At 39.8% G+C, this 26,588-nt stretch overlaps 1 protein-coding gene across 1 annotated transcript in view; it reads right to left on the bottom strand.

The window, feature by feature from the left end:
* Positions 1–3,543: 3,543 nt before the first annotated feature.
* Positions 3,544–26,588, bottom strand: part of LOC147757527 (uncharacterized) — a 60,220-nt gene continuing 37,175 nt past the window's right edge. The window contains exon 3 of the mRNA XM_086978513.1: positions 3,544–6,919. Coding sequence (XP_086834639.1) covers positions 6,913–6,919 — 7 coding nt within the window. The 3' untranslated portion in view covers positions 3,544–6,912. The remainder of the gene's footprint in view (positions 6,920–26,588) is intronic.

Genomic DNA, 26,588 nt, shown 5'->3' on the forward strand with positions numbered 1-26,588 from the left:
TTTCTCATATTCTTGCTAATTATGTTCACACATGTCAGTAGCTCCCTGATTATCCTTTCAAATTTTATTTGTGTTTAATTAGAGAACAAATATCTCGTCGTCCTGTTAACAAATATTTCCAAAACTTATTCTTACTGTCTCTGTAATAGAAACAGTTCTCCCTTTTTTTGCTATACCTACGATAGTCATGCAGTTCAGTTTAATGGTACCTACCTGGTTTCCTCCTACACTCGAATTTCTCCCGGACCTCCCCCCCCCCCCCATTGATTGCCCCCTTCTTAAACATTTATATGTTATCCCAATTTTCTCGTCACTTCAAGTCCAAGTTTTTCCAAACCAAGCAACTTGAAAGTTTTTAAAACGATGTTCAAAACGATACCATCTGCTTCCCTTGCCGTTTCTTCTACATTTTGTCCGATGTCTCTTGACCCCATAAATTACATTTCCGTTTTATAGCCCATGAAGCAGTCCATCTGAGGCCCCTACTGCGTCACCTTATACGTTGTGATCATTTAATCTACCCGTACGTTTTCGTACGTTGCTCACTATTTTCTCCCCATGGTCTCCGTTACTAACTGCTACGTCAGGATTCAGATTATTAACGTGAAACGCATTACCCGGCACGGTTTAGAAAAGTACTTTCACTGTGTATACCCAAAAGCTTTGTTATGAACTATCGCCTTTATGGGTCATCTAAGGAATCTCGTTATTGCCTTTGCCCTTTCATTATACCTGCCTCCTCCCCGACCTCGGAAGTCACACTATAAAATGAAACGGTATCATTTCATCCTTATTATTATTTATCACAAGCCACTAGGTCTTGGGTATTTTACGATATAGTAAATACTTGGGCGATAGCTTGGCCTGCTTGCTGTCGTTTTTAAAGCAGGTTTTGAATGAAAATTAATCAATAATTGCAAAGAAATAAATGCTAAATCTAGAGAGTATGGGCAGACTTCTTATTGCTCTTATATTTTGAATGGCTATCTTTTCAGGCAAGTTTTTTCAGACAAGTAGCTGTAATTGGCCTAAGTTCCGTTCACTACAACGACCACTATTTTTATAAGTTCTCCCCAATAAATTCGACGGCAAACGAAGCCGTATATAGACATGATTAGTGTCATACACATAAACCAATAACATAACCAACCAATGAACGAACTGTAGCACCTGGTTCGGCTGAAAACTACACAATAGATCCAGGAAACGCTATGCGGCCCTTGCCGCTGCTGCTTTATGGAACAATTTCATCTATTTCATCACCTGATCCGATCCGATAGCTGAGGGACCATTATTCGGAGGATGCGTGCGGCAGCCACATGTTACCGGATGATTAGCAACGTGGGGAGCTTTATTAGAGGTCGGTTCCAGATGGCTTGCAAAAAAAACGCCTATTCCCCTGCATCCGCCTTTGAAAAATAAGCGAACTAAAGCTCCCTATCTAATGGGGCAGCAGAAAGGATATAGTTAGCCCAGCTTCTAAGTACAAGGGACGATGCTATCTATTTCACCGTGGTGATGAATTATCTAAAAAAAAATGCTAACAAAAAAAGAAACGTATGGATAGACGTTATAGCTAATCTATGTATACCTATCGATAAAATACTTCCCATCCGTTGTAGGTGCGCTGGTTGAGAATAGGTATTGGTTCTAGTGGCGAATAATTCCGCTTTCGGCGTGGCCTAATATGCCCCTAAGCCATTAAAAAGCCTCCCCAATTAGTCTGACCAGGTTGCTTAATGCTGAGCCTACGCAGCTTTCGCATGAAGATCTATGAAGGGCCAATGCAACGTTACACATCGATGCGATCACCCCCGAACGGCCACGGTAGTATAAAAGTCGGGCGAAAAAATAACGCCCCTAGCTAAATTCAACACCAGATGTTAAACCCTACCTGAATGCAATGTCAATCGTTCAATAGGCAATGGACATAATTTTTATTTTAAAATAATTTTCATGTTGTCGGTGATAAACTTGATTAACAATTTCAGATAGTTACGTAAGCGGTGTCTATGTGTACGCTAAAGGGGTTTGAAATGTCTATGACACATCCCACTAGCTCCCTACCATTAGCTAACTACCTTAAGTTCACTTGCACCGGCTGCTTCGTCTAAACTTATATATCCGCTTGACTAAAATGATTGTAACAGCCAGTTTTGAGCTACTGAACATACTTAGAAAGATTTCAGCGCATTCGTCACTATTGTCATTTACGTATATATATCCCGGCATGAAGAGTGGCCTCCGCTTCGGGATCTAGTTTATGCTCCGTTCTATAGAACAGAACAGTGTGACAGTGTAAACATTAAGTAACGATAACAAAATGATACTATTCATTCCGTTACATCGCTCAATTAAACATGGATCTCTGCTCTTAAGTGGATTTTAGTGCGACTGCTCTATCCATTGGCAGGCGACCTCTGCCAGGCCTTAAATTCCTGCACCTATGCTCATTTAGCTAGCGTATTATTTGAAACATTATTTGTCTCTCACTATACGTTAAACATATTCTACGAATATTTACCTTACGGGACCGATGAGTGACTATAGATAAAATCTGAATGTTGAAACAGTTACGACATCACAATATCTACCAATAGCACCAGACCGGTGTTTGCCAGACGTATACGAGCACCTTTCGACTTTATAAAAATAGCTATTTGTGAGTTCATTACTCGAGAGCTGGGCACTGTCTTATACGATCAAACTCTCTGATTGACAAAAGCAGAAGTTGCTTATTAAAGCTCCGATATCGGCGTATAGCCCAACCTGTGCGATTAATGATGATACTAACAAAACAATCGGCGCGACAACAATTAGGCAAAGTAGCTCCGTCGTACCAGGCGGAGTTCTGTTGCTCGCATATGGTACGCTTAAAATTATACCTATCATATGGACCGTTCGATAAACGTATGTTTATCGTTTGTCTACTCTGAACGTTTCAACATATCATCGCTAAATCTGCATGTCTAGAAAGAGTAATCCATGCACTAAGTCGATCAATCCTGATCCCAGAGCTGATTCTTCTGTCTTCGATGGTCTTTCGTTGCATTTCAACATAAAGCCAGCGTCACACCGACATAAGAACAAGTGGATATATAGCTAGGATTTCGAATTCCAGTATCATGTGTCTCGCTCTAAAGTTATTATTTTCAGGATAAGCTTAGAGAAATATACAAGGATTACAGGAGAAAAAAGTGCACGAGATAGCAGACTACGACATTTTGCACTTTCTCTCGTACCATTTTTCAATACAATATTCAGTGCAAAATCACTTCTGTTATGTCGGGGCGGGGTGGGGGGGGGCTAGATTATTAGTAGGTTTCTAATGCTTCGGTGGTTTATACGATGTTTTCGTTAAGAGCTATTTTATGTTGCAGGTCACATTACCTGAGCTTATGCGTAGTTAGGTCTATTGACAGTTCCTTACGAAAATAGATAAGAGCTCTCTGTCTTCTAACGCTGGTCATTTTGCTACGGAGTGCCTTTGCTGAAGTGTTGACGAAGTATGTCACAGGACTGATCGAGGCTAGCACTGTCTGAGTACAAGTCCGACATAGGCAAACCGAAAAGGCTTACTAGCAAGTCGCAGTATAATTATCTAGTTAATATGAAGATCCAAATCAAGCTTGGGCGTAATCGTAAGTCTTGGGCTTTTGTCGATCTTATTCCAAGAATTATTATCGATTATGTATCCATTTGAGTGTTTTTGAAATTACATTTGTAGAAATAGATGATCATGTCGTTAGCGGAACATAACTTGGATACAGCATCTGCCACTCGCTAAGCTAATTAGCGATGGCCAGAGGAGCCTTAGTTCGATATCATCCGGACTCATTCTGAGCCCCGATTAAAACAACATCCCTTCTATCGGGCATGAGTATATTAACAAATAGAAGAAGAACCAAATTACATCACCTAAACGGCATGCTCTCCTAAAAGTAAATCTGTTAGACAGTGTTTTATTTAATTTATAAAAGCTGATGAACTTTCTCTGCGATAAACATGAATACATAGGGAAAATTAAAAAAAAAAACCTAGCCAAGTTTTTCGCGCTAATCGTAAAACAATGGCCAGTCATTGGATTGTCACCATGAGTAAGCTGTGTTACTTACTGCGTATTTATCCTTTGTGAATTGATATTGCTTAATATTCCAAAGTCGTCTGAATGCAAGATAAGCCACAATGTGGTCATTGTAAACTTCTTTTTTTTTTTTTCAATTAAACGAGCTATGAACTTTCAAGCTATTGGCCAATAATTGTTTACAAAAAAATCTAGCACTCTTCTTGTGAATAGGCGTAATTAATGAAGCTTTTGATTTGACTGATTCGTTTCCATAGGATCGAGTGACTTTTATGGAGAAAGCTTAAAAATTATTTTATAGAACATATGGAAATGAAACTAAATTTAGAAGGGAGTTTTTTGAGTTTGCAAATAATAAGATCAGTATCAAAATGGATGCTCTCCAGGATTCCGGAGATCAAAGGAAGAATACCTTAGCCGGCATCAGCTGACCCCTCCTGAAACAACGTTGTGTTCTAGGAGGAGAAGTTAGTCAATTGTTGATAAATTGAAAAAAATAATCAAATATAGGACTGACAAAATCGAGAGTTCTTCTGCGACTGCTACCCATTTTTTAGGGGCAATCTTGACCAGACCCGTCACTTCTTGAACTAGAAGATGCCATACGGACCAGTTGTCGCTGATCGCTGACACTGATCAGTCAATGTCAGGAAAATCTGAAACTCCTCAAATAAATTTCAGTATATCAAACATCCATCTGAATAATTATTCAGATGGATGTTTGATATTTTTTTCTTTTTTTTTTCTTTTTTTTTTTTTTTCCTGATTTTATTGGTCCACTAGTCTATTGTTTGATCAAAAAAAGACACCTAACAACGCTTGAACGCAATGCATTTATATAAGAAATGTTAATGTTGACTTTGTTTGCCACTATTTTCTTTAATTCAAGAGTATTCGTAACTAAGTTGCTTCGTTGTTGGCAGCATAAAAGCAAACTATGCGTAAACCTATCTAAAGAACAAGGACCAGTTGGACATCCGACATTTATCACAAAATATTATGATGCAACAAGGCCTTGGCATTTCTGCAAAAAGGTAATTTTTTTTTGTTTGATATTCGTTTACCATTTATCTTGCCCCCGCCATAACGAATAGAGGCAAATTATGGTTCTAGAAATCATCGAGAGGTATTTACCTAATACAGTGTTCAAATTTTGTTGTCTTTTAATACGGTTCTTATTCTATGAACATGTGGGCGCAATCCACATAGGGGCGATCTGGTCAGTACCATCTATTTCAGTCACAGCAGGCGGGTGGGCGGTCCGGTTTGAACGCTTAGGGTCTTCTTTTAGCAGACTACGTGATTGACACACCTGAAATAGATCCTTGAGCCTTCGCAAATGCCAAGAAGAAACTACGGTATAAGGCAGGATTCTACAGGGTCAATATTACAGCTATTCAGTGTTCAATTAGACAGGCCTGATAGGTTTCCAATCTATAATAAATCAATGATGGCTTATTTCTTATGAGACGTACATAATCAACAAGTGGCACTTATTTGCCCTTTTATATATATTCTATTCGTTACTATTTTGACTGACGTTGGTCTAATGCGTAATGAAAAGACGAAGAGGTTCGCGTGTAAAATAAGCAAAGACTGTGGTATACACAATATGGGTAATGGCTTGCGTATCTGGAACTCCCAATAGCAAAATAGAACATCTGACAATGTAACATGTTTACTTCTCTAAGTAATATTAGATAAATTCCATGTATTATGTTAGGATATTACCGATAGATACTACCGAGATCCCGTATGGTGTGACGAAATCTGACAGTAAAAAACTCATAGGAGTCTTCTTTTTTAAAGTTGTAAAGCACTTGATAAAATTAGAAAATGTAACCGACGTCGATATCGATAGTATGTTACTTGGAATAACTAATACTGGTTCTTTGGATATATATATATTCTAATTTTATCAAACGCTTTACATATGTACCACGGCGTCAGTCATTACTAATCAGACGATTGTTCAGAGTAAGAGATAATGCAGCTGCGTAAGGCCATTCACAAATAACCAACGTGGAATGATGCATCGTTCGAATAGGTTGCCTGTTTAGTTAATAGAAGACTTTCGTATATATATATATATGTAGTAGGTAGCTATTCATTTACGCGCCAATCCGGCAAATGTCCTTCACGCCCCTTCAATTTAACGGTTATATATTGCCTGTCAGGTAACTTTCATCCTTTCATTGTATTTGGTGCAAGCACTTTTATGAGCTGCTCAAAAAAGGTATTCCTTAAAATCACTTAAGTTAATTTTGTCTGTTTATATCATTAAATTTTAAGAAAATGTAATTTTTTGAGTATCATTAAGAAGCTCGTGTCGTGATTTCGAGAAATTGTAAAATATAAAGTCTCTAGTGATTAAAAAAAATTGACTATAGATACTCACGAGATAACTTTTCCATATTGGTATGTAAGTGCACTTCGAAGCTATTGTATTAGCGTGAATATGGAGATACGAGAAAGTTAAGAACGATGACATAAGAAGTACGAGCAACGAGATAGTACTTAGGAGTTTTACTAGAATTCGATGAGGCTGACCTTCATGCGTATCACCTTTGATGCAATTCCTTTTTTAAAAATGATGAACATCCTTACAATTATTGAAGGAACTTGCAATTCGGCATATCGTTGCTGACAGTGGCCACTTTAGAATATGCTTCTATCTGAACTTATAGCCCAAACAGGCCTTCTCTGGAGGCTGTGAGTTTCTGGCTCAAGGATAGCCACACCCACCTCAGGTGGTCATGAAGTAAGGCGTAGCGTGGCGTGGAGTAATGTCAACCAGCCAACGGATGGGTCCCTTTTAATTTTGAACATCAAGTACTGAAAGCAAAAACGGCAAGGCTATTTTAAAAAAGAATAACTATGCCACCCTTATAACACTATCATATAGCGACGTAGGGAATAAATAAAGAAATCTAATATTTTGCAGGATAATAATAACTTGCAGGAACCGAACTGTTTTCTGTAAGATTTGATTGAAAATACGGTTAAAAATTAATTTTTGGATATACTCCACGACGAAGTCACATGCTGTTAAGCTTAGCTGTCCCTTCGCTGGCTTAAACAGAAGCCCTTTTCACGTTGCCACCCTGTCTCGATGAAGACATAATTTTATAGTAATTTGGCGACAAGTTGCGCTAGAAGCGACCTTTTCTAGTCACACAAATTTTGTAGCACTTAATTTTCTATTAAGGTAGTTGATCTTTGGAGCAGTATTCGATAGAGTTCTACAACGGTGAATTTGTTCGAACGTTTAAATATTGAATTGCGAATTTCCAACGAACGTAGTCTATTGAGAATAACTTGAAACGCATGAGGCTTAGCACATTAATCGGCGAACTCTATAGCCAAGTTTGGATTGCAGCAAACGTCCCAGATTATGGTTACTCCGAGAAAAGTTTGCGAAATTTAATTGCAGTTTTCCTCGAAAGCGAAAGTGGTTTAAGGCATCATGCCTTGTTTATGTCCTAGCTCTGTGCCTCAAATCTATTTGATAAGGTTAATATCTTATTATGGAACTGGAATTATTTTTCAATTTAACAAAATTGCGAAGTAAGTTTTTTATTATCGAACGATTAGAATATTGACCTCCTGACCATATCACTTTATAAATAATAAGTTAAAATTATGCGGATCCAAAAAAGGCAAATAGATAATTTGCCCCATTTGTATTCTCGTTTGGTTTACTTCAAATTTGAGGTGGTCAGAAGCGCAATGATCATCATTTTTCTAACGCCTAAGAACAACTAATGGAGAAAATTTTCCTAGAGCGCTTGCTACATCACTCGATCGTGGTAGCCAGCTACTGGGACGGCTTGCAGTAGTAATGAAAAAGCAAAAACCAATCCTAGCTAATGCTGCCAAGTCGTTAAATCAAGTATCCTACGAACGCTCTACTCCAACTAGACGTCCCGTAGTCAATTGCCACGGAACTTCTCTATATAATAGTTTAGTCTTGTCGACATATCTGCTACTTCTTATCGGTCCTGTTCGTAAACGATGTGGTTCAGTATAGACGTGACGGACAATGCCCCAGAGGCATGGAAAGTCATTGATGGCATAGGAACACTCTTTCCTGGAGTCTTTCAAGTGCGGCCGATAACGGAGTAAACACGGGTTGTACTTCTCTTCTGCGATGCGAATGTGCCAGCAAGGCGTAGAACCTGCATTAAAGCTGAAATAATCTTAGATGATCTTTGCCCTAGGGTGCTGTGTCAAGGGTGTCGTTGAATCTAACCCATTGAGTCTGCACCATTACAAATTAGTAAACAACTTCAGCAATAGCTCCGAGGGAATACTTCTTACAATCGAAAAAGCCTTCTCAGGCCTGATGTGCTACAGCTGTTACTTTCGAAATCTCTTGTCGATATCGATGAAGCGACCACCAATAGGAGCAGACTCGACAACAACCATTCCTTAGAACGTTCAGACGTGTGCACTTACTAATACTGACATAAATATGACTCATATATGATGAGCCATTGTTTAATGAGACACCTGCCGTAGGCTTTTCGAGGTGTCTTTTTCTATAACGAACCGTCGTTAGTTACAGGAAGGCGCACCTCGCTCGCGTGAAGTGTGCACCTCTGAACGAAATCTTCGAAATGACCTCCAAATTCCCGCCTTTTGGACGATCTTAAGGGGTTTAGTTTTAATAAAGCGTTCCAGATTTAGTTTAGTGTTATATCATAGGTCTCTTTTGATTCTAAATTTAGTGATATTTAACGTTATATGCGGTTACCTACTGTTTTGATAGTGTACTTACAGAATCGCTCAACTGGCTTTATTTAATCGAAACTAGCATCTGGCATCCCTAAGCCACTTACGTATTACGATCAACTTAACCCACCGCAAAGCTACTAGCTGACACAACGCGAGCATGTATATCGCTGATTTTTTAGACGTATTGACAAACAGACCTCACAGTAACAATTGTATGTGCTTACTAAAATGTGTGGATCTTCTACGATTTCGAGTCCAAGAAATCTGTTTACTCAGAATGTGGCAAAGTCGTTTTGAACGAGCGTCTGCACGTTGACGCGAGATAAAAATAACGTTCTTGAACTTACTTTTCTCTGCCACTTAGTTTCACCATGTTGGTTGGCAACGCTGCTGACAGACGATAGTGATGATGATGATGATTTTAAGGGCATAAATCGGTGCCATGGTGCCAAATCGCCTATGTCTAATTGATATCCATCCGAGACGAAAACTGTGAGAAACGAAGGTCAACTGTAGGTGGCCTTCAAAAAATATATGTCCAACAATCACCAATGTATTCGTTGCTCGGTACTATACCATTTTCACTCAAAGGATAGAATAGAAAAAAGACCAGTCCTGACATTAGGGACTGGGCAGGTCCACTATAACAATGTCAACGAAGTCAAGTTACGCGAAGTACCACTAATCGACCAAGAAGAAATTAAAACGACGACGAACTACAGTGTAGCTATCATTTAAGCCATGGTAAAATGATTTTAGCAGATTACTTTTGACTATCATTTCCATTTTCCAATCGACACGGCCAATGAAAAAATACGTGCTACGGTTTGCTACCCAGATATGAAGGAGGATGACCGTAGTGTTAGCATTTCTTTTGTTCGACGCTTTTATTATTATTATTATAACATATTCTGTTTCCTGCCAATCTCGTTTCGACAATTTCTTGACAACTGGGCGCTGACTCTACGCCGGACCCCGTCTAACAATATGAAACTATCGATTATCGTACACAGTAGGATGTCACTCGCATTTGAGAAAGCAAGGTAGGCCGTGCGTCCACAAGAGCTAATACCGGGTGCGATTTTAGATATACGGAGGATATGACCATATGCGCATACGTGTTGCAAAGCTACAGTTACTCCCACCTTAACAAGTGAGATATGAAACTATACGGCATAATACATAATCATAATAATTACATTGTACTGATGCCATATATATGGAACAGAAGTGTGCAGGACAAAGTCACGAGTAAGAATCGTTTGCATGGGAAAGTGATAACAACTTCTCTATTTCTTTAAGCCGGAAAATACGGAGCGTTTCGCAGTGGTTGCCCCGTACTTTCTCAGTTCAGCATCGTTTTACTTGAGTAACGATCACTTAGAGGTATAAATTAATGTCTTTGGCTATACTGTGCGAAGTATTCGTTGAACGAACCTTCGCGGTTACTCACCGTCTAGTCAACAAGACCCAATCCGAAAAAGACCCAGGCAGGAAATACGATACGAGGCCAGCTGGCCTAAAGGCAGTATTTTTTTATTTTGCCAACTCATGTTCTCTAGAAGTACACATTAGACAAAGGAGTCCCTGTGCTGTAAATGCGTAAGGCTATGTCGAGATAACACTGCGGCTATAGGGTAGATTAGGATTTGAAATTTCATCTCAGTAAGTAGAAGCCGATTTGATAACGATACCCCGTTTGATTCAACACGTGTTGTCAACTACGTGACCGGCTAACAAATTCTCTGTTACCGTTATGTCAGTCATTGTTAATCACAGTGCTTCCTTGATACGCACACAGGAAGTGAGCGACCCCATTCGATTTGTCCTTTTCGACCAACCTGTGACTGAGGCTTGTTGGCGTTAGTGATGGTTGCATAACAGCTCCATGCCGTTTGCCGAGATGCTTTTTCATTCATGAGAAAAATTAGCTGAGTGTGAAGTTTTTATTGAGATAGTAAAATCGCGATGTTTGATATTTGACTTTATTTTATGTTTACGTATTCACATAGATAAAGAATCTGAAAATAAGAGCAGAAAGAATCAAAACCCAGTCGCCTTCCTCTGGGCCCATATGAACAACATTGACCATTATGGGTCAGCACCTTCTGCGAAAACTGAAGGAACCTTAACTGAATGAACTGCAAGCTGAAAGAAAATGCGCAGTACAGATAAAGGAAATACTAGTATCATAAACCAGAAACCAATCTTACTTTTACTAGGGATAACCTCATAGGATAACCTTCAATGGAAATGTAAGAACCAAAGTGGCATGGCGTCCAAATGTCTAAAATACGAATAGTCGCACAGAGATCATCGTGCAGCTTGTTCGCTATATATATATATATATATATATATATATATATATAATATATATATATATATATACAAATGAATGCTAGAGATTACAAAAGATCTAGGGTTTAATTGGTGGGCACCAGAAGGGTACCAAAACTGTGAAGTCATTAACATAATTCTCTATCATTAACAAAGGTATGCGCATATATCAAAGATTATGGCATAGGGGTTAGATCATAGCATATCTAGCTTTGCATATGAAGCGAGAAGATCAACTGCTGTAAGCTTATTTTCTAAGCGAGACGATGGTTGTTACCTTACTTAGGTGAAGACTTTTGGCACGTACCTCGAGTCATTGACTGTTTGAGAACCGCATGCACGCTATTTTTAGTTTATATATTTATTTCGCCTGCCATTCATTAGCTTGTTAATTTTAATTTGGCAGGTTAATTAGAATTACCCCAACCAACAGCTCTAACGTAATAGTTATTAAGGATGTCATAGACTCATTGAAAGTGTAGAGGACAATGAGTCTTAGAAGTGCACGAAGCAATTCGAACATAAGCACCCCTAAGTGGCTGCCACTCAACTATTGACAACGTACGGAAAATCACCTTAACATCGACTGCCGGGTGAACTCCTTTCAATTTCTGAGTATGTCGCGCATCGGGCAAAATAGTAGATTACTAGGAGCTGCTTGAGTCAATGTAGTGAAATTAGAAAAAGCTCGTGGGCCTCTTAACTAATGTTGGTTCTACGCTTTGCAATAGCGCTGTGATTTTAATCACCCCCATATGCTTTATGTCGCGACATATTTCTGTCCAGTTTAGATGCCCTCAGTCGATACTACAAACGAAAACGAGCGTTCCAAGCACATGCCGCTTACGCAGGTAACAACTATTAAGTTTTCTGCCATAATGCCGCATTCTAATCCCAATTCGAAATTTGAATAGGCAACGACAACTTCAACTTGAACAATTGAACAATCCAATTGTCTGAGGCATTATGTATGCACAGTTTCAGACAACTAACATTGTTCTGTACTGCCCTTGAAATAATATAACATACCCTAAGCTACGTTCTCCATGTAACTTCATACGGTGGATGCCTAGAATTGATGATACCTACTGGTTTTTCGATGAAATCAAGAAACCTCACAAAATCTATTTTAACATAAAATCGTTCTATGCTAAGGGCTTAGTTAATTTTGGTTTTTAGCCAACCTTGCATATATAATTGGGTTTTTTTTTGTAACCCACATATCTTAGGACATCGAATACGTTCGGCCCAGTTAGCTATGCATCCGTTAGCGTGGCCAAGACGTTTGTCAAGCTCTGATGTGTGCATTTGCTTAAGTTGTCCCTCGCTAGCAAAGCTAGCGCATGTAGATTAGGTACGCCTTTGGATGTTTCATAACATGCCTACACCGTTTGAAATGCTATGCCCCCGCGGCGATCAATAATCCATGTTGTTCCACGTCATACGTTCTAATGAAGCCTTTATCTTATGCCCTCGGAGTGGCAAGGACTATTGGTTATTCATAAGTAGGAAGTCCATACGACAAGCCATGAATCACTCTAATACTCATTGCTACCTACTGATTTTATTAATGAATTATGTCACTGATTTGAATGAACCTCATTCAACTACTGTAGGTAGCGATTATCACGTGCAATTTAATTAGCAAGCTTGATAATCTATCGCTTATCGCAGGATTAGCATTCATGGGGAACAGCTGACTCTATAAGTTCTTAAAATTGGGAAACTGAAAAAGCTATCAGTTCACGCAGTTGTCGAGCTATGCAGAGTTAGTACAACTGATGCAGACATCGACCTGGGCCAATGGGAGCGCGTGAGCACTTGTGGGTTGGTTTATTATAAACATATGTTTGTTGAATAACATCTGGCCTAGTTAGTGACCTAGAAAGCTGCAGGACACCTAAGCCTTTTTACATAGGCGCAAGGCCAATTATCAATTCTAAATCCAATCCATTATAGAGCTGTTGATTAGACAGAGTCTCAAAGGGTAAGCCTCTGATTGTTTCCGCAACGTGATTCGTGCCCGAACCGCTACTTGCTCGGCTAAGAATTTTATTGATATTAAAAATCAAGAACGATTTCCACAAAGAGGGAGCGCTTTTATTCCTTATGAACTTTAAAAAAGTCCAGTTTAACTTGGCAATGGGTTGCCTGCACTTCCTCTTGGGTAGTTGCTCCCGCTACCGACAGTCGTAAGGTCCATTTCCTTGAACATCCCTACTGCCTCTGCTCTCACAGAATCTTTTGCTTCTAACGTTTTCCTTGATCGATAGTAATTGCAGGTAAAGTTAGCACGCTAAAACCTCCTCTTAGCGAAAATGAAGAGGAAGAGCTTTATGTTTATTATTTACTGCAGTAGATCTACGCGCTTAAGATTATGTAAAAATATGACGTATATAGATTCGGTTTAGTAATCAGGTTCTGAAGCAAATATTATACTCACAGTGCAGCGTGAATCGTTGATTGCAGCAAAAATGAACGGGAAAAATTTAATGTACAAAATGTATATATGTGTAAGCTGCGTTCAGAGCGGGCAGTGAGTGTGTGCGACCTTGGGAATAAACTCGAAAGACGAATCTTATCAAAATATTATCAATCCGAACCATCTATCTGTGCTAGAATAAATAGTCTGAAGCTCTTACTTCCATTCTATGGGCATATTAACTCCACAAACATGTCTGAATACATAAGGCATACATCTGTACAAAGAGAACTCTAAGCTATGTCTAAAATAATGTCTCTCGTCCCTTGTCTCATTTCTCCGGAAGGGCCAAATGTTTGCTTGAAGACCTCGTAGCACCTCAGAGTCCAATTTAAGAGGTTTATACACTACTGGCTACGGGTAAAAATAGCAAGAATATGGCTGATTCATAAGCGGTAAGCTACTGTAGCAGATTCTCTGTCCTACTAATTACATATAAATCGATGTTTATAAGCTAGCCTAAAATAGTACGAACCAAACATGAACGCTTTTTCTCATGACTCCTACATTTGCTAGTACCGTTGATTTACGTGAGCAGAGACCAGTAAGAAAAAATTCATCAAGTGAAAAAAACAGGCTGAAATTGAACCTCTAAAACAAATGCCCATATCTTGTCTAGTGGTGCTTGCATGTCAAGGGGCAAAAACTGTTTAGAAATTTACCCGATCGAACTTACAGCCTTAATGGGTACCAAGTGTCATCGACAACGAACTAGATACTTGAACGTTTAACTTGAATCCCTGTAGTAGGATGCGTATCTACTGCGGGCTCAAAGAAGGTGGGTTTAATCCTAATAAGATGCATTAAATAAAGCACAAACATTTATAATCGTAGTGGGAAACTGCTATTATATAATGGCTATACAATCATCACCGCATACTAACTATGTAGTCCTGCCCAGTATCTCTCGGAATTACAGTTGCCACGATTAGTGCCACAGTGAATGAGCACGGCCGTTTTATCGTCTGCTATAATTAAGTGCCATTTATAGTAGTCTGACAAAAGAGCATTTAAGTGACACTGTTCCCTTAAACTATAAATCTTTAGATACACTTTGTTTACTTACACGAATTATGTTATTCTTGACACTAGTCATGGCCTGTCCGGTATCTGCCCAGAAAATAATTATTCCCATCATCCACACTCCTTACCAGAGCAGGCGCGGTTAGAGATGGAAGAAACAGTGACTTTTTGTTCCCAGTCAACACACGGTTACCACTCCACTTGAATTGAATTTTACAAGTGGTCGAGTGTACCGGTTTACGCGCAGAATCTAGAAAACGTAATGGCGGGACAGGCCTTGGTGTAGGGAATGAAACGCAATCAAAGGAAACAGCTGCGTCGAGGTCCTCTAAAAGATGACTCATACAAATGACATTAATATCTATTAGTACAAACAATAGTGTTATGCGGGTGAACAGGTCTACCAGACCTGTTTGAATATATAAACGCGCAATCGGTAACTAGTCGTTGTCCCAGTAGCCCCTAACTACTACAAACGCTTCCTGATCCAACCACGAGCTTAAAATGCTCACCGTCTCTTCGCAAGCCCGACTGAACTTGGTTTCCCTTCTTACCAACGAAAAATTATCAACGAAGCATGCATAAAATAGGCAAATCCGATATGACAATATCTGAACTAAACGTTATGCTTTGGTGTGCACTAATAGCATATATTTCTCTGTTGAAAAAATTAATAGACAACCCCAAAAGGTACTGTGCTTTCGCGGTACCTTGTGGGTACTGCAAAAAGTACAATACCTTTGTTTTTTTCACTTTCTGTATCAACGTGACATAAAACGGTAGAGGATCGAGTGCTTAATTTCGAGAGTGTGTTTATTTGTTACTGATACCTCATTTTGGAAATTGTCGCCACTTTGTTTGTAAATGAATAGCATCTTAGTTGCCGTTTCGTTGGCATGAGTTTAGGCACTGGCCAGTCGTAAGTGCACTATGCGATCTGAAATGTTTTGTTGTCATCTCCAGGTGACAATTCGAATGACGGTGACTAGTTTATAGCAGACGTTTGTGACGGGGAACAATTAAGATTACTTGTACGAAAACGTTTTTTTCTGAACATGTTTTTTGCACACTGTTGTCTCGACAGTGCCGGTCAATTAAGCTAAATTCGAAACAAGCCTGCTCTTGTCCATACCTGAACTTAGGTCGCATGGGATCACCGTGCAATTGTTACTAGGAATCACGAACGAGGTCCTTTCGAATCCTCTTATTGGATACAACAGCGACAACTAACAGACTTGTTTTTAAGACGATCCTTGTCACGAGCATTTTGATCTTCATTCTCAACAGAAGGGCGCGCTCTTCGAGGATAATACCTTTAACTGGGACAAATTCAACTGGTCAAGTTAGCTTCGCAAATCGAGGCCCCATAGGCGGAAACGCCACATGCGGTGAGTCCACATACAAGCATCCTAGACGCGAAAGACTCACGTCGCCAACGAAAATCTAAAAAAAGAGAGGAAGCCTTCAAAGTAACTAGTGAAGCGAACGCTGTACAAGCTTCCGTGGAAAAGCTCCAGCCCTCAAAGCTAGCGGCACAATATTGACGATATGCCAAGATGTATAATGCAACGTTAACAGGTTGCAACTAGCCGTAACCATAATGTCGTTAGCACTGACAAAAATTGTATGGGGCTGTTGCGGAGCGAACAGCCATACTGCTAATCCGCGTCCTTTCGTGTCCAATTTGGGTCACGCCCGCCTGTTGTAGAGGGCTGCTTTGAAGGTGTGCATTAAATCGCAGACATAGTACTCGTCTGCGCTATCGGGTAAAGATACTTGTAATGAAATCGTCTCTATGTTCCTGTGCTAAAAACGCAGTCGCAAAAGTTCCGAGTGTTGTTCCGTAAAAATTCAGGGAATTCGCATAAGAAATTTATTGGCACGCCAGATGGACTTCGTGAATCGACCGCCGACCGATAAATAGAAAGCTGTCAGGATATGCGCCTTACCTAATAAGGACACGCGAGATCTACTACTTTTTGTAGCTGTTTCATGCTTTGAGTTTTAAGTCCGGTATATCCGTTAAGCATTCCATCACACGGCTGGCTCCCGGTTCGAGATGAAATGTGTTTATGCCCGATCGCAACGTGTCCTTAAAATTAGCAGACAAATACTTTACCCATTAGGCTACACCTGGTAACTGGTAAAAAATAAAATACAAAATAGTAATTTTGAATGTGGCAGAGCAGTCGTTACGAGTAGATAATGACAGTTTGACGGCTGTCATTAGTAAGCACGATGTCTTTAATGATTATAGGGTAAATGGTAAACCGGCGTTGGATAATTTTAAGAAATTCCCCAACATATGTGTTTTTTTTTGTTTATACTAATACATTGTTGCCAATTGAGACAACAAATAGACAAAAAAAAAATGCAACACAAAAACACCCTTAGAATGCGAAGGAAATCACTGTAAATTTAGATATGTCACAGTGCAAAAGCATTTTAAAAAGCCGTATTTAAACACTGAGCGCCACAGGCATTGGACACTTAAGCTCAAGTTGGTTTCTCAATTGGGGCTCTTATATTTATGTCAAATTATAAATCGATTGATAACTGTGCCTTTTTTTAGTACTCAGATGTGATCTTACTAGAAAATGATTGGCAGAATATTTTTACAGATTAAAAACATGCGTTTGTCAGAACACATGATCCACAGACCGGTATACGACAGTCAAGGCTTTGCAACGATGCGATTACGGGCATAGGCTTATCGATGGCGCTCGAAAGGTGAACTATATTCAATAATCGAACCTTTAGACGTAACAGCAACCGGTACGAAGTGACTGATAACGCATCCCACCATAATGAAAACACCTGTCCATATTCTTCGAGAAAGTTTACCCAGAAAAGCTCATTTACTCAGGATCAAAGGTTGTTTTAATGCCTTCGGCCATTTCTAGCGCATCCTTTCAAAAATAAAACTCTTCAAAAAGCGTCAAGGACCTGCCCCCCAGTACAAAATTTTGGCCAGGGTGATCTCTGCTGGGCATATCTGAGGCTTTTCCAACAGATCGATAGAACGGCACGGAACCATATGCTATGGTAACACGTCGCAAAAGAAAGGCATTAGCCATCTAGACCATTCCACCGTACGGTAAACTACGGCAAATGAAAGAAACCATTTACGACGGACTAAAAACTCTCGCCGTTAAACATAGCATTCGACCGTATCCCACATTTCTCGATTCCATACCCTCACCTAACAAATCGGCAGTTGAAATAAGCAGGGCGAAAGTTAAGGCCATGGCATATCTGATCTTACATACCTTGAATACTAAATGTTTCAAATTCGAAACTCTCGATGATCCTCTAGTTTGAACAATGATGTGTACCTCGAATAATGTTCGATCTCGAACATCAATAACGGAAGCTTAATCAGCTGCCCTTGAACCACTGAGCCACTGTCTAGCCATCCATATTGCCTGTAAAAGCTACTGATCTTTTTCGAACTGTTATATCAGATCACATCAAAGTAATAACAGTCTTCCACCGGCTAAATATTACAATCACTTACTCTCTTCCATTAAACTAATCCATTTAGCCCAATTGTTCAATGCAAACCGGCCTTGAATTTTTTGCTTACTTCAACCGGCTCTGACAAATCCATAATAGTATCACGCTACAAGATAAAAATGGTACCTTTACACGCGTTGTACCTTGAAAATAAAATGGCGACTGCACTGTGAAACTTGAAATGTTAAGGACATTAGTTTTATCCGCTTTCGCGTCTAGACGAGTCGTTGTGCACGTCACTTACGTGCGCACGATACATTCTTTAATAATCTTACGTTATTAATCAAAGTTTCACTTGCAAACGTCTCGATTTTTTCGTGGCGTGTATTTATTGAAAAGGAAAAGGCTTATCAACTAGACGGTGATTACACCATAATATATACACGCGTGCTATCAACAGCTAAAAGAAACTACGAACTATGTAGAAGTGACTTTTTCGTGTGTGTTGTAGGACAGTAGATTGAAATAGATTACTTGTTTTTACTAGATAATTAAAAAAGGCATGAAAGGGGAGTGAACAGGTGTCATCTTTGCCGCACGACTAAAAAGAAAACTATTAGAACGTAGAATATAAACTGCAGCTGTACGTATACTTGACGAACCATTATAGTATATGGTAAAAGTAACTTTTCTTAATATAGTAGGACGTTAATAGGACCTGCATATATCGTGGTGGATCTTTTTCCTTCTAGCGCGAATGCTACGGTACCCGGTCAGTAGTGAGCTTCGTAGTTTCTACTACACAAAGGAACTAAAATATTTGAAGAGACGATCGAAGATCGGCATAACCGGGAGACCAGGGTACATACCATTGCATAGACAAGAAGTTACTGCGTAGGTATATGTTGCAGTGCAGAGTTCATCAACTATGACGTCTGGCATATGGTTACGTAGCTGATTATTTCAAGCATCGATTTGGGCAGATTATTTTCTCTCAACTATACACTTTCTGCTTGATTCAATAAAGGAAATCACCGTTATAAAAGGAAAAGCTATCGAGCCCAAAGTATGAAAGCTGCGTAGTCCTTCCTTTTTTTCCATGTTCTTCGTTGTTCAACGGCACACTAATACACTCCAGGCTTTACTGTCCTTTTTGGGTTGTCTAATCCCCAGAAACACACTGAACGCTGTGTGACTGCATAGCCTTAAGGGAACTTTCAACGAGATATAGTGCGCTCGCACGCTTTGACAATGCAGACGGAGTGGACGGTAATGAAAGTGAATCGTTATGCGTTGGCAGGAAGACCCATGTTCTCAAAATTTAAACGACTGCTTTCGTTTATTATAGTAACAGCCTTGTAGAATATCTGCTGAACTTCCACAACTCATAAATGCTATCGTTAGTTTATTGTTGCGTAAATATCCGGGACGAACTTTGTTCAGTCACAGAAGCCAAACTTGAATAAGTTAGAAAGGCCATTTTGGTTGCTAGCAGTCGAATGTACGTTTCAGCTGCTGTGTTCATTCTAACCATTTAGGAAATCATTTATTTTCATACTACGCAGAACCTGCTCTAGGACATCATAATTCGGACCAGTAGAATACCGTGTCGGATTTGTCAACTAACTACACACTGAAATTCTTCTAGTTTTGTCTAGGAACAGACGTGCTTTAACGAACGTATGCAGATGTCACTCGTCTGCTCAGTTAGAGACCTGGCGGGCTTATTTGTGCTACGCATTCTCTGAGATATTCGCTCAGGCTGATGTATGTTTAAAAAATTGCCCAAGCTATGTCAAATAGACTATGGCATAGATAAGGTTGTTAGGGTCCTGGATTTTCTGAAATTTCAAGTTAATTGATTTCATAACACTATCTTACCACGCAATCACGTTCTATCGGTGTGGTACGATTACATTCTCTCTAGAGAATATCGTCGGTCACTATTAGGCGTTGATCGTATTTTAGGTGATAGGCCATTTAGCTGCTAGGCATTAGGTCGGGAAGTTTTAGGTCCTAGCTGGAAAATGAAACATACCGATGGAACGCCCACCATACAGGCTAAATTACGTTTCGCTCTCGGCCATTTTGTTCATCTGCGGTAAATGCAGTTGGAAGGCCTGTGATCTCTGTTAGCTTAACGTTTGACAATGCAATAAGGATTGCTATCGTCTATAAAAGGTACGTTTGTTGCAAGGCGAGACAAATGGGCAAAACAGGCCGTTGCGAAAAAAACCTTCTTGTACTATATTACGCATAAATTGCATAAGGACTCGAAACTTTCCAAATAGAGGAAGAAGCACGCTTGTTACCATACCCGCCCTCACACCTCTGCTACACCGGAACAATGATCTTAGTAACATGTATAAAGAGAGCCGCTTCATATCTAACGCGTTAGGAATTTCTAATTTGGTGCACAAGTATTAGTGCTGAGATCCAGTCAAGGCAGACTCGAACCCCGCAGTTCTGCTATAGGATTAACATTCGATATGATGATCTGAACTCGAAATTACTCTGCGTCATTGAACGCCAAAGTAATTTCGAGCAGAACTCAGATGAGTACTCCAACGACAATAGGATGGATGGAACGGATTTATTATATTGATTTGCTCTGTGCACTCATTCAACATTGTCTCAAAGGTACCACTTGTGCTTTACGATGTGTTTTATGTTGTCGTACCAAAGGCCAATTTATACACTTGCGGGTCCATACAGTTTCCCTTTTTCTAATGTCCTTCATCGAGTCGCGTTATATGATAGGCCCACTGTGCTTCTAATTCATGCTCTTTGAATTTTCCTCCTTACCTAGGGCTGGCGCCGGGTAACCTCGAAAAATGTCTACATTAGCTCTGCCTAGAATTCTTGCAGACATGATCCAGATACGCGCGAATTATTTGGGAATTGCTGGCTTGCTAAAGATATCGATAGATTTTGAACCTAACTTTTAACAATACCTATACGATTCGGCCTATGCCCAATCAGTTAAAAACAGAGTATACAAGGTCTCTATTTATAAGTTCTCGGTTTTACCTTGGCCATTCAAATGTATATAAAGCACTAGAACAAGATAAAGTTATGATCGATGATTGGCGGCAAGAGATGTCAGGAAAGTTAGCTTTTGATAACTTTTCTTAAACTCCACCCGTGAGTTGATTTATAGCGGCTTTTGATCGTTTAATTTCCATCGATTTTAATTACCGCATAAAATTTGTGTACGAGAACTCGTTTTTCGTTGGCAGAATAGCACACCAATTTTCGTGAAATTTCTCGCTTTCATAGCATCTACTATACAGACAAATCTAGATGTCTGTTTTCGACTTTTTTGAACTTTTGAATCCTTAACAAGCAGCTCTACTCAATGATATCCAGCTAAGAAAAGGTTTTCTGGTGCACTAATTCTAACCGTATATTTATAAGCAATAAGAACGTTGTAAACAGAGTAGCAGACGAAATATTCTTAAAAATAGAGACTTGCCAAGTTTAACCTGTAATTGCAGAATAGAAACTCACTGAAATCGTATTATAGTGTTCCCAAAGCATCTGATTACTCAATGTGAAAGAATCTCTGTGCTAGACATCAGTTAGCATAAGTTGTCAAACGATACTCACTGCGCCCTTTCACTGAGCTATATCATGAAAGCTTCGGGTCATTTTTAATGACATAATAAAGGGCCTACTTTTTTCAAGTGATGCACTACCTAACGCTACCCCTTATTTCGATGTTATCAGACACGAGTAGTTCACAGAAAAAAACAGATTCTAGCCCCTCAACGATCCCTATTGTGTTTAACTGACCTTGCCTCTACCATCTTTTGAAGCGTTAAGGTAACCTCCGAGAAACTACCTTGCAAGGCTTTAGAATCGAATCATATTGTAACGCAAACAACGATAAAGGCGCAGAAATTTACAGATAGCGCTACAACGTTTTGGGGAATATAGTATGCAGAAGTAGGCAGGCTGAGCAGGCGATCTTGGCGAGAAAATCCCTGGAGGGCACCATATCCCGTTTGAGACTCTGTTAATTTGCTCCAAAAACTACATAGTGTGTCCTGCTTATTTTCTTGACTTTGTTAGTGGCAAAGCTTCTTTGGCCTTTTGGCTTAGGAGTACCCGGAAACTCATACAGGAGCGAGATCTGCCACAATACGCTCAAATCGGCTTTTGGCCGTTTAAGGAACTTCTGAATTAGCCTTATATTTCAATATAACCATTCTATGAGTTAAGCTAGATATTTGAACTTGCACAGAGGTCTACGAAGATCTCTCGGGCGCGCGCTGCTCAGTCTCTTGTAGGTCGTTATCAGCGAAAGTAAGAGGATGGCTTTTTTCGTCTTCGGTGTTTCCTTCACGAGTTTTTCGCCTAAAGGGAACTGTTTTGCGACATGGAGGGCCATAGCCAACGTGGTCTGCCTTATGAAATCCTGCCGTCACTTTTTCCAATTTCTTTATGGCCTACTAGTTGCTTTTTAAACACTATCGGGGTTACCATTAGTCTGCACTGGCAAATTTTCGGAGTGGACAAAATATAGGCAAACGATGGAACGAGTAAATAGTTGCCTATGCAAATTGGTTAAAAAATAGTTCAGACTATTTTTCTGATGGGTTGCGTGCTTCTGTGCAGCACGTATTTGTCCTCATGGTTGGCATTCTTCGTGTCGTTGACACGAATAGCGACATTTGGTATTATTATTAATCTCGGACCAACAACTTCTGCACAAGTACTTGCAATTACTCTTGAGCATTAATAATAACGTCCCCTATTCAGTGCTTGGCTTAACTTCACTTATGGGAAGACAAAGGCTGCTAGCTTTGAGAGCAGCTTTTAAAGTTTTGCACCGCAATTTCTGCTGCAGTTCAAAGAACTGATTAAGGCAGCGACTACGAGACCCTTCTTGTTAAAGGGCCGTTCGTAAAGCTGGCAGGCGTATATGCTGCATTAAAATTTCTCCGTGATCAGCCAACGTATCCGTTTAAGCTGGTACTCTACCAGCTGCTTGCTTCCTAAAATAGTTTATGACACCGTTATTTTTTCTTGAATTCCGCTTGACGCAACTAACCGCTCGTAAAGTCCTCCAACTATAAGTCCCGGCCCACGTTGGTTTTAAATATTCCAAGTTTTCCATCCAGCACCGTCGTTAGGTATTCCATCAGACGGCTGACTCCCAGCCCGAAACGAAAGTTGTCCACGCTCGGACTGGAACTCAGACAACCACGTGCCTTTCGAGTTTAGCAGACAACGAACTTGCTGGTTTAGATTTGACCAAAGGAACCGGTTTCTTAACCTGAATGCTCACCCGCCTCCTCCATCACAACGAACATCATGGGCGAACTGCACTCTAATAGGATCACGGAGAGCTGGGAAAGACTTGTTCACGCGTTGATAGTCTTTTAACGGTCTACCACCTAAAGGGACCGTTTCTAATATCTACCTTTTCAAGCTGCGCTAAGTTATGGCGTTACAAATGCGTTAGAGATTCATCATTCTTTTCTTTGTTTGCAACTATCTTTAGTTTAGAACAGAGCAAGAGGTAAGTGCAAGAGACGGACGAACAAATTATCTATTGCTCTAAACAAACGCAATTAGTCCCGTGTCTTGCTATTGTTTAGGACACTCTGACATTTAATAACAGTAATAATGATTATTATTATTATTGCTTTTTAGTGGCTGTCTTGCTTAGTGACTTGCTTGCATTCTGGTAGTAAATACATCTATTTAATTCAAGTATCTTCAATGGGCTTGATAGACGGTGCCTGGTTTAACTAATCAAATGGCTTAGAGATACGCATCATTTCAATACAAATGCACTGCTGTCCGACAACCGCAGTTATCCCTTTTGGCCATTATCCCAGCATTAATACCCTATTGGTTCGGTTAACTTTATCATTGTAGCCTCCATTGACGAACGGAAATAGCGAAATTGACGAACGGGGTTCATTAACATGTGTCCTTCTCGTAAACAAATAGATGCCTCCAGGAATTCTTGTTTTCGCATCATCTTTTGCTAGGGGGCACGGTTTCTTGTTTGCAAATAATCCAATAGTTCCCGCTCTCCGAGAAATCGCTGGACCGTTGTGAGCAGCTGGGAAAAGAATGCCAGCAGAAATTTACAGTTCGTTTCCTCTTTTAGAAAAGGTGCCATCCGACTCATCTTCAGTGAATTGTATTTAACGCACACGGTACAGAGAACTGCCCTCACTTGCGCTGAATGAAGGAGGCCGTGAGGTATCTTAACAAATGCTGGAAGACGTAAGTAGTATTCAACGTTCAGTGTGGTCACAGTAGAAAAACTAATGTGACAGAGTGATCGCTCTAGAGTAATGAATAGAGGGTGGGTCCTGTAGATACGAGGCGCTCTTCAGGACGCCTTATCTGATTTTTAGCGCATACTCAATTTCGCAGTCGTTTGTGATAATCAACACCCGAAGCATGAGATATTCCATTATATAATAAGAATTTCCTATGTATTTTTCGCATATATTGTGAGGAAAAAATTTTAATTATCTTGAGTTGCACTGCGTCTATAAGTAATGTATACACTCAATAGTGCTTGTAGAAAATTCTGAGACTCGTCTAGGGAATTTCTCGTTTATATTGCTGGTCTATGGACTGAAGCTTCCCCGAACCGATGCTTCCCTACAACGGGCAGTGATATTTTTGGCAAAATTCGAGTACATTGCATTGTCTGTGCACCGTTGCTCACCGTGCAGAAAGGCAACAGAAAATACTGAAAACACGGGTAGAAGAGCTAGTAGATAATGACCTGGGCAATAGAGTTTTATGTACGACACTTTCATATATGTCGGGAAATGTATACGATGAGTAAATGGGTCCCATTTAACGTTAGGCATCTGTAAGTTCAATACTACGCCCGCGTCATGGCTCATCGCCTTCAAGTTCATAAATCAAATGAAATAAAGCTAATTTGAAGCGACTACCATGCCACAATTAGACGACATGATCGCTGGCGAACTTATGGAAAACAGAACAGTAAGTAGCAGGATTCGCTGCGACCTTACCGTTCTGTGAAGACGAACGTGTCCCCGCATAGAGTCACGTATGTTCACGGCTTAGATCTTAGACTGCGGAAATTCTATATGACACCAAGTTCTTCATCAAAGCTTTGCTTAGTTAAAAAAAATTATTGGCACATATTGAAAAAGGAAAAAGCCCTTTTAGGTAATACTCACTCGATAGTAGCCTAGTTTAGGGTTTAATTTGAGGCCAAATGTTATATTAACTCGTAAAAATAACTGTTGTCGCACATTATTAATGTGCTTCAACGACGTTCTTAGGACATTGCCATAGTGGCGTGTCACTCACACGCTGGGAATATCGTACTAAAAAATACGAGATCATGAGGTGACACGTCTGTTTCGTGAGTGCCCGATATGCGTCGTTGACTAGATAAGGGGATGCCACTTTTTACGGTGCATCAGAACTGGAACGTGGTAACTTAAGTTCAGTTCGACAATTTTGACAATCGTCTGTCGTACATCCCCAAGCCTAACGTGAAATGCTCTAAATTAACCGAATTGACAAACAGCTTTAGGAGATTTAGCCTTTTTCGTAAAGACAGTCTTGCTGGATTATAGGCTAAAATGCCATCATGGCTTGTTAATGGCCGAGCTTTATAGTGATATTGCATCAGCCGATTCCTCTCAGCACGAAGCAAGTGTATTCATTCTTAGATTTACATGTCAATTTCAACTGAGTAGGTAAGCCCGTTACAATCAGATTGCCACTGTGACACGATCTTGTTAGTATGCTTATCCAATCAATATGAAATAGGTCTGTTTTAGATTGTAAACAACGAGCTGGTACAATTCAAATAAACAATCGATGGCAAAATGAGGAGTACTCGTTTTGGAACAAGATCGACGATTTCGAAGCCTAAAGCGAAAATTAGAACCGAATCCAGCAAGGCTTCTTGGGTCAATCTCTTTCTATATTTCGAATTTTACGTCCGGTGTCGCCGTTAGGCATTCCGTCAGACGGCTGGCTCTCAGCATGAAACAAACCGTGTGTCTACGTCCGGCTTTAAGCCAAGATTACGATGTGTCTTGATTACGATTGATTGTCCCACTGCAAGGTCTAATCACTCTAATTATGAACAACCTACAAAGATAACGCACCAACTACGGTTCGAGTGTATAAGGTCATGCATACGTCGAGTTTATAATCAGTTTTTACGGATCCGAACTGGGTTTAGATATTGACACCTAAGTAAACAGATTCTCCCTAAAAGTCAAATAGGTTATTTCGGTGTTTGCGTTAAACAGCCCCTATCAGCCAACTTGAAAATATAATATGTTTACCCAGATCGGATCGCAGTGACTACGCTCAAGGCCCAATGTAAGGTTGGCAAACACATGGGTTATTATGCTCACAAAATAATACTTTCTTGTCGAATATATTCAAAACTTTGTTATATATATATATATATATATATATATATATATATATATATAT

Source organism: Varroa destructor, unplaced genomic scaffold (assembly GCF_002443255.2).
Source record: "Varroa destructor unplaced genomic scaffold, Vdes_3.0 BEIS01000002.1, whole genome shotgun sequence".
NCBI classification, from domain to species: domain Eukaryota; kingdom Metazoa; phylum Arthropoda; class Arachnida; order Mesostigmata; family Varroidae; genus Varroa; species Varroa destructor.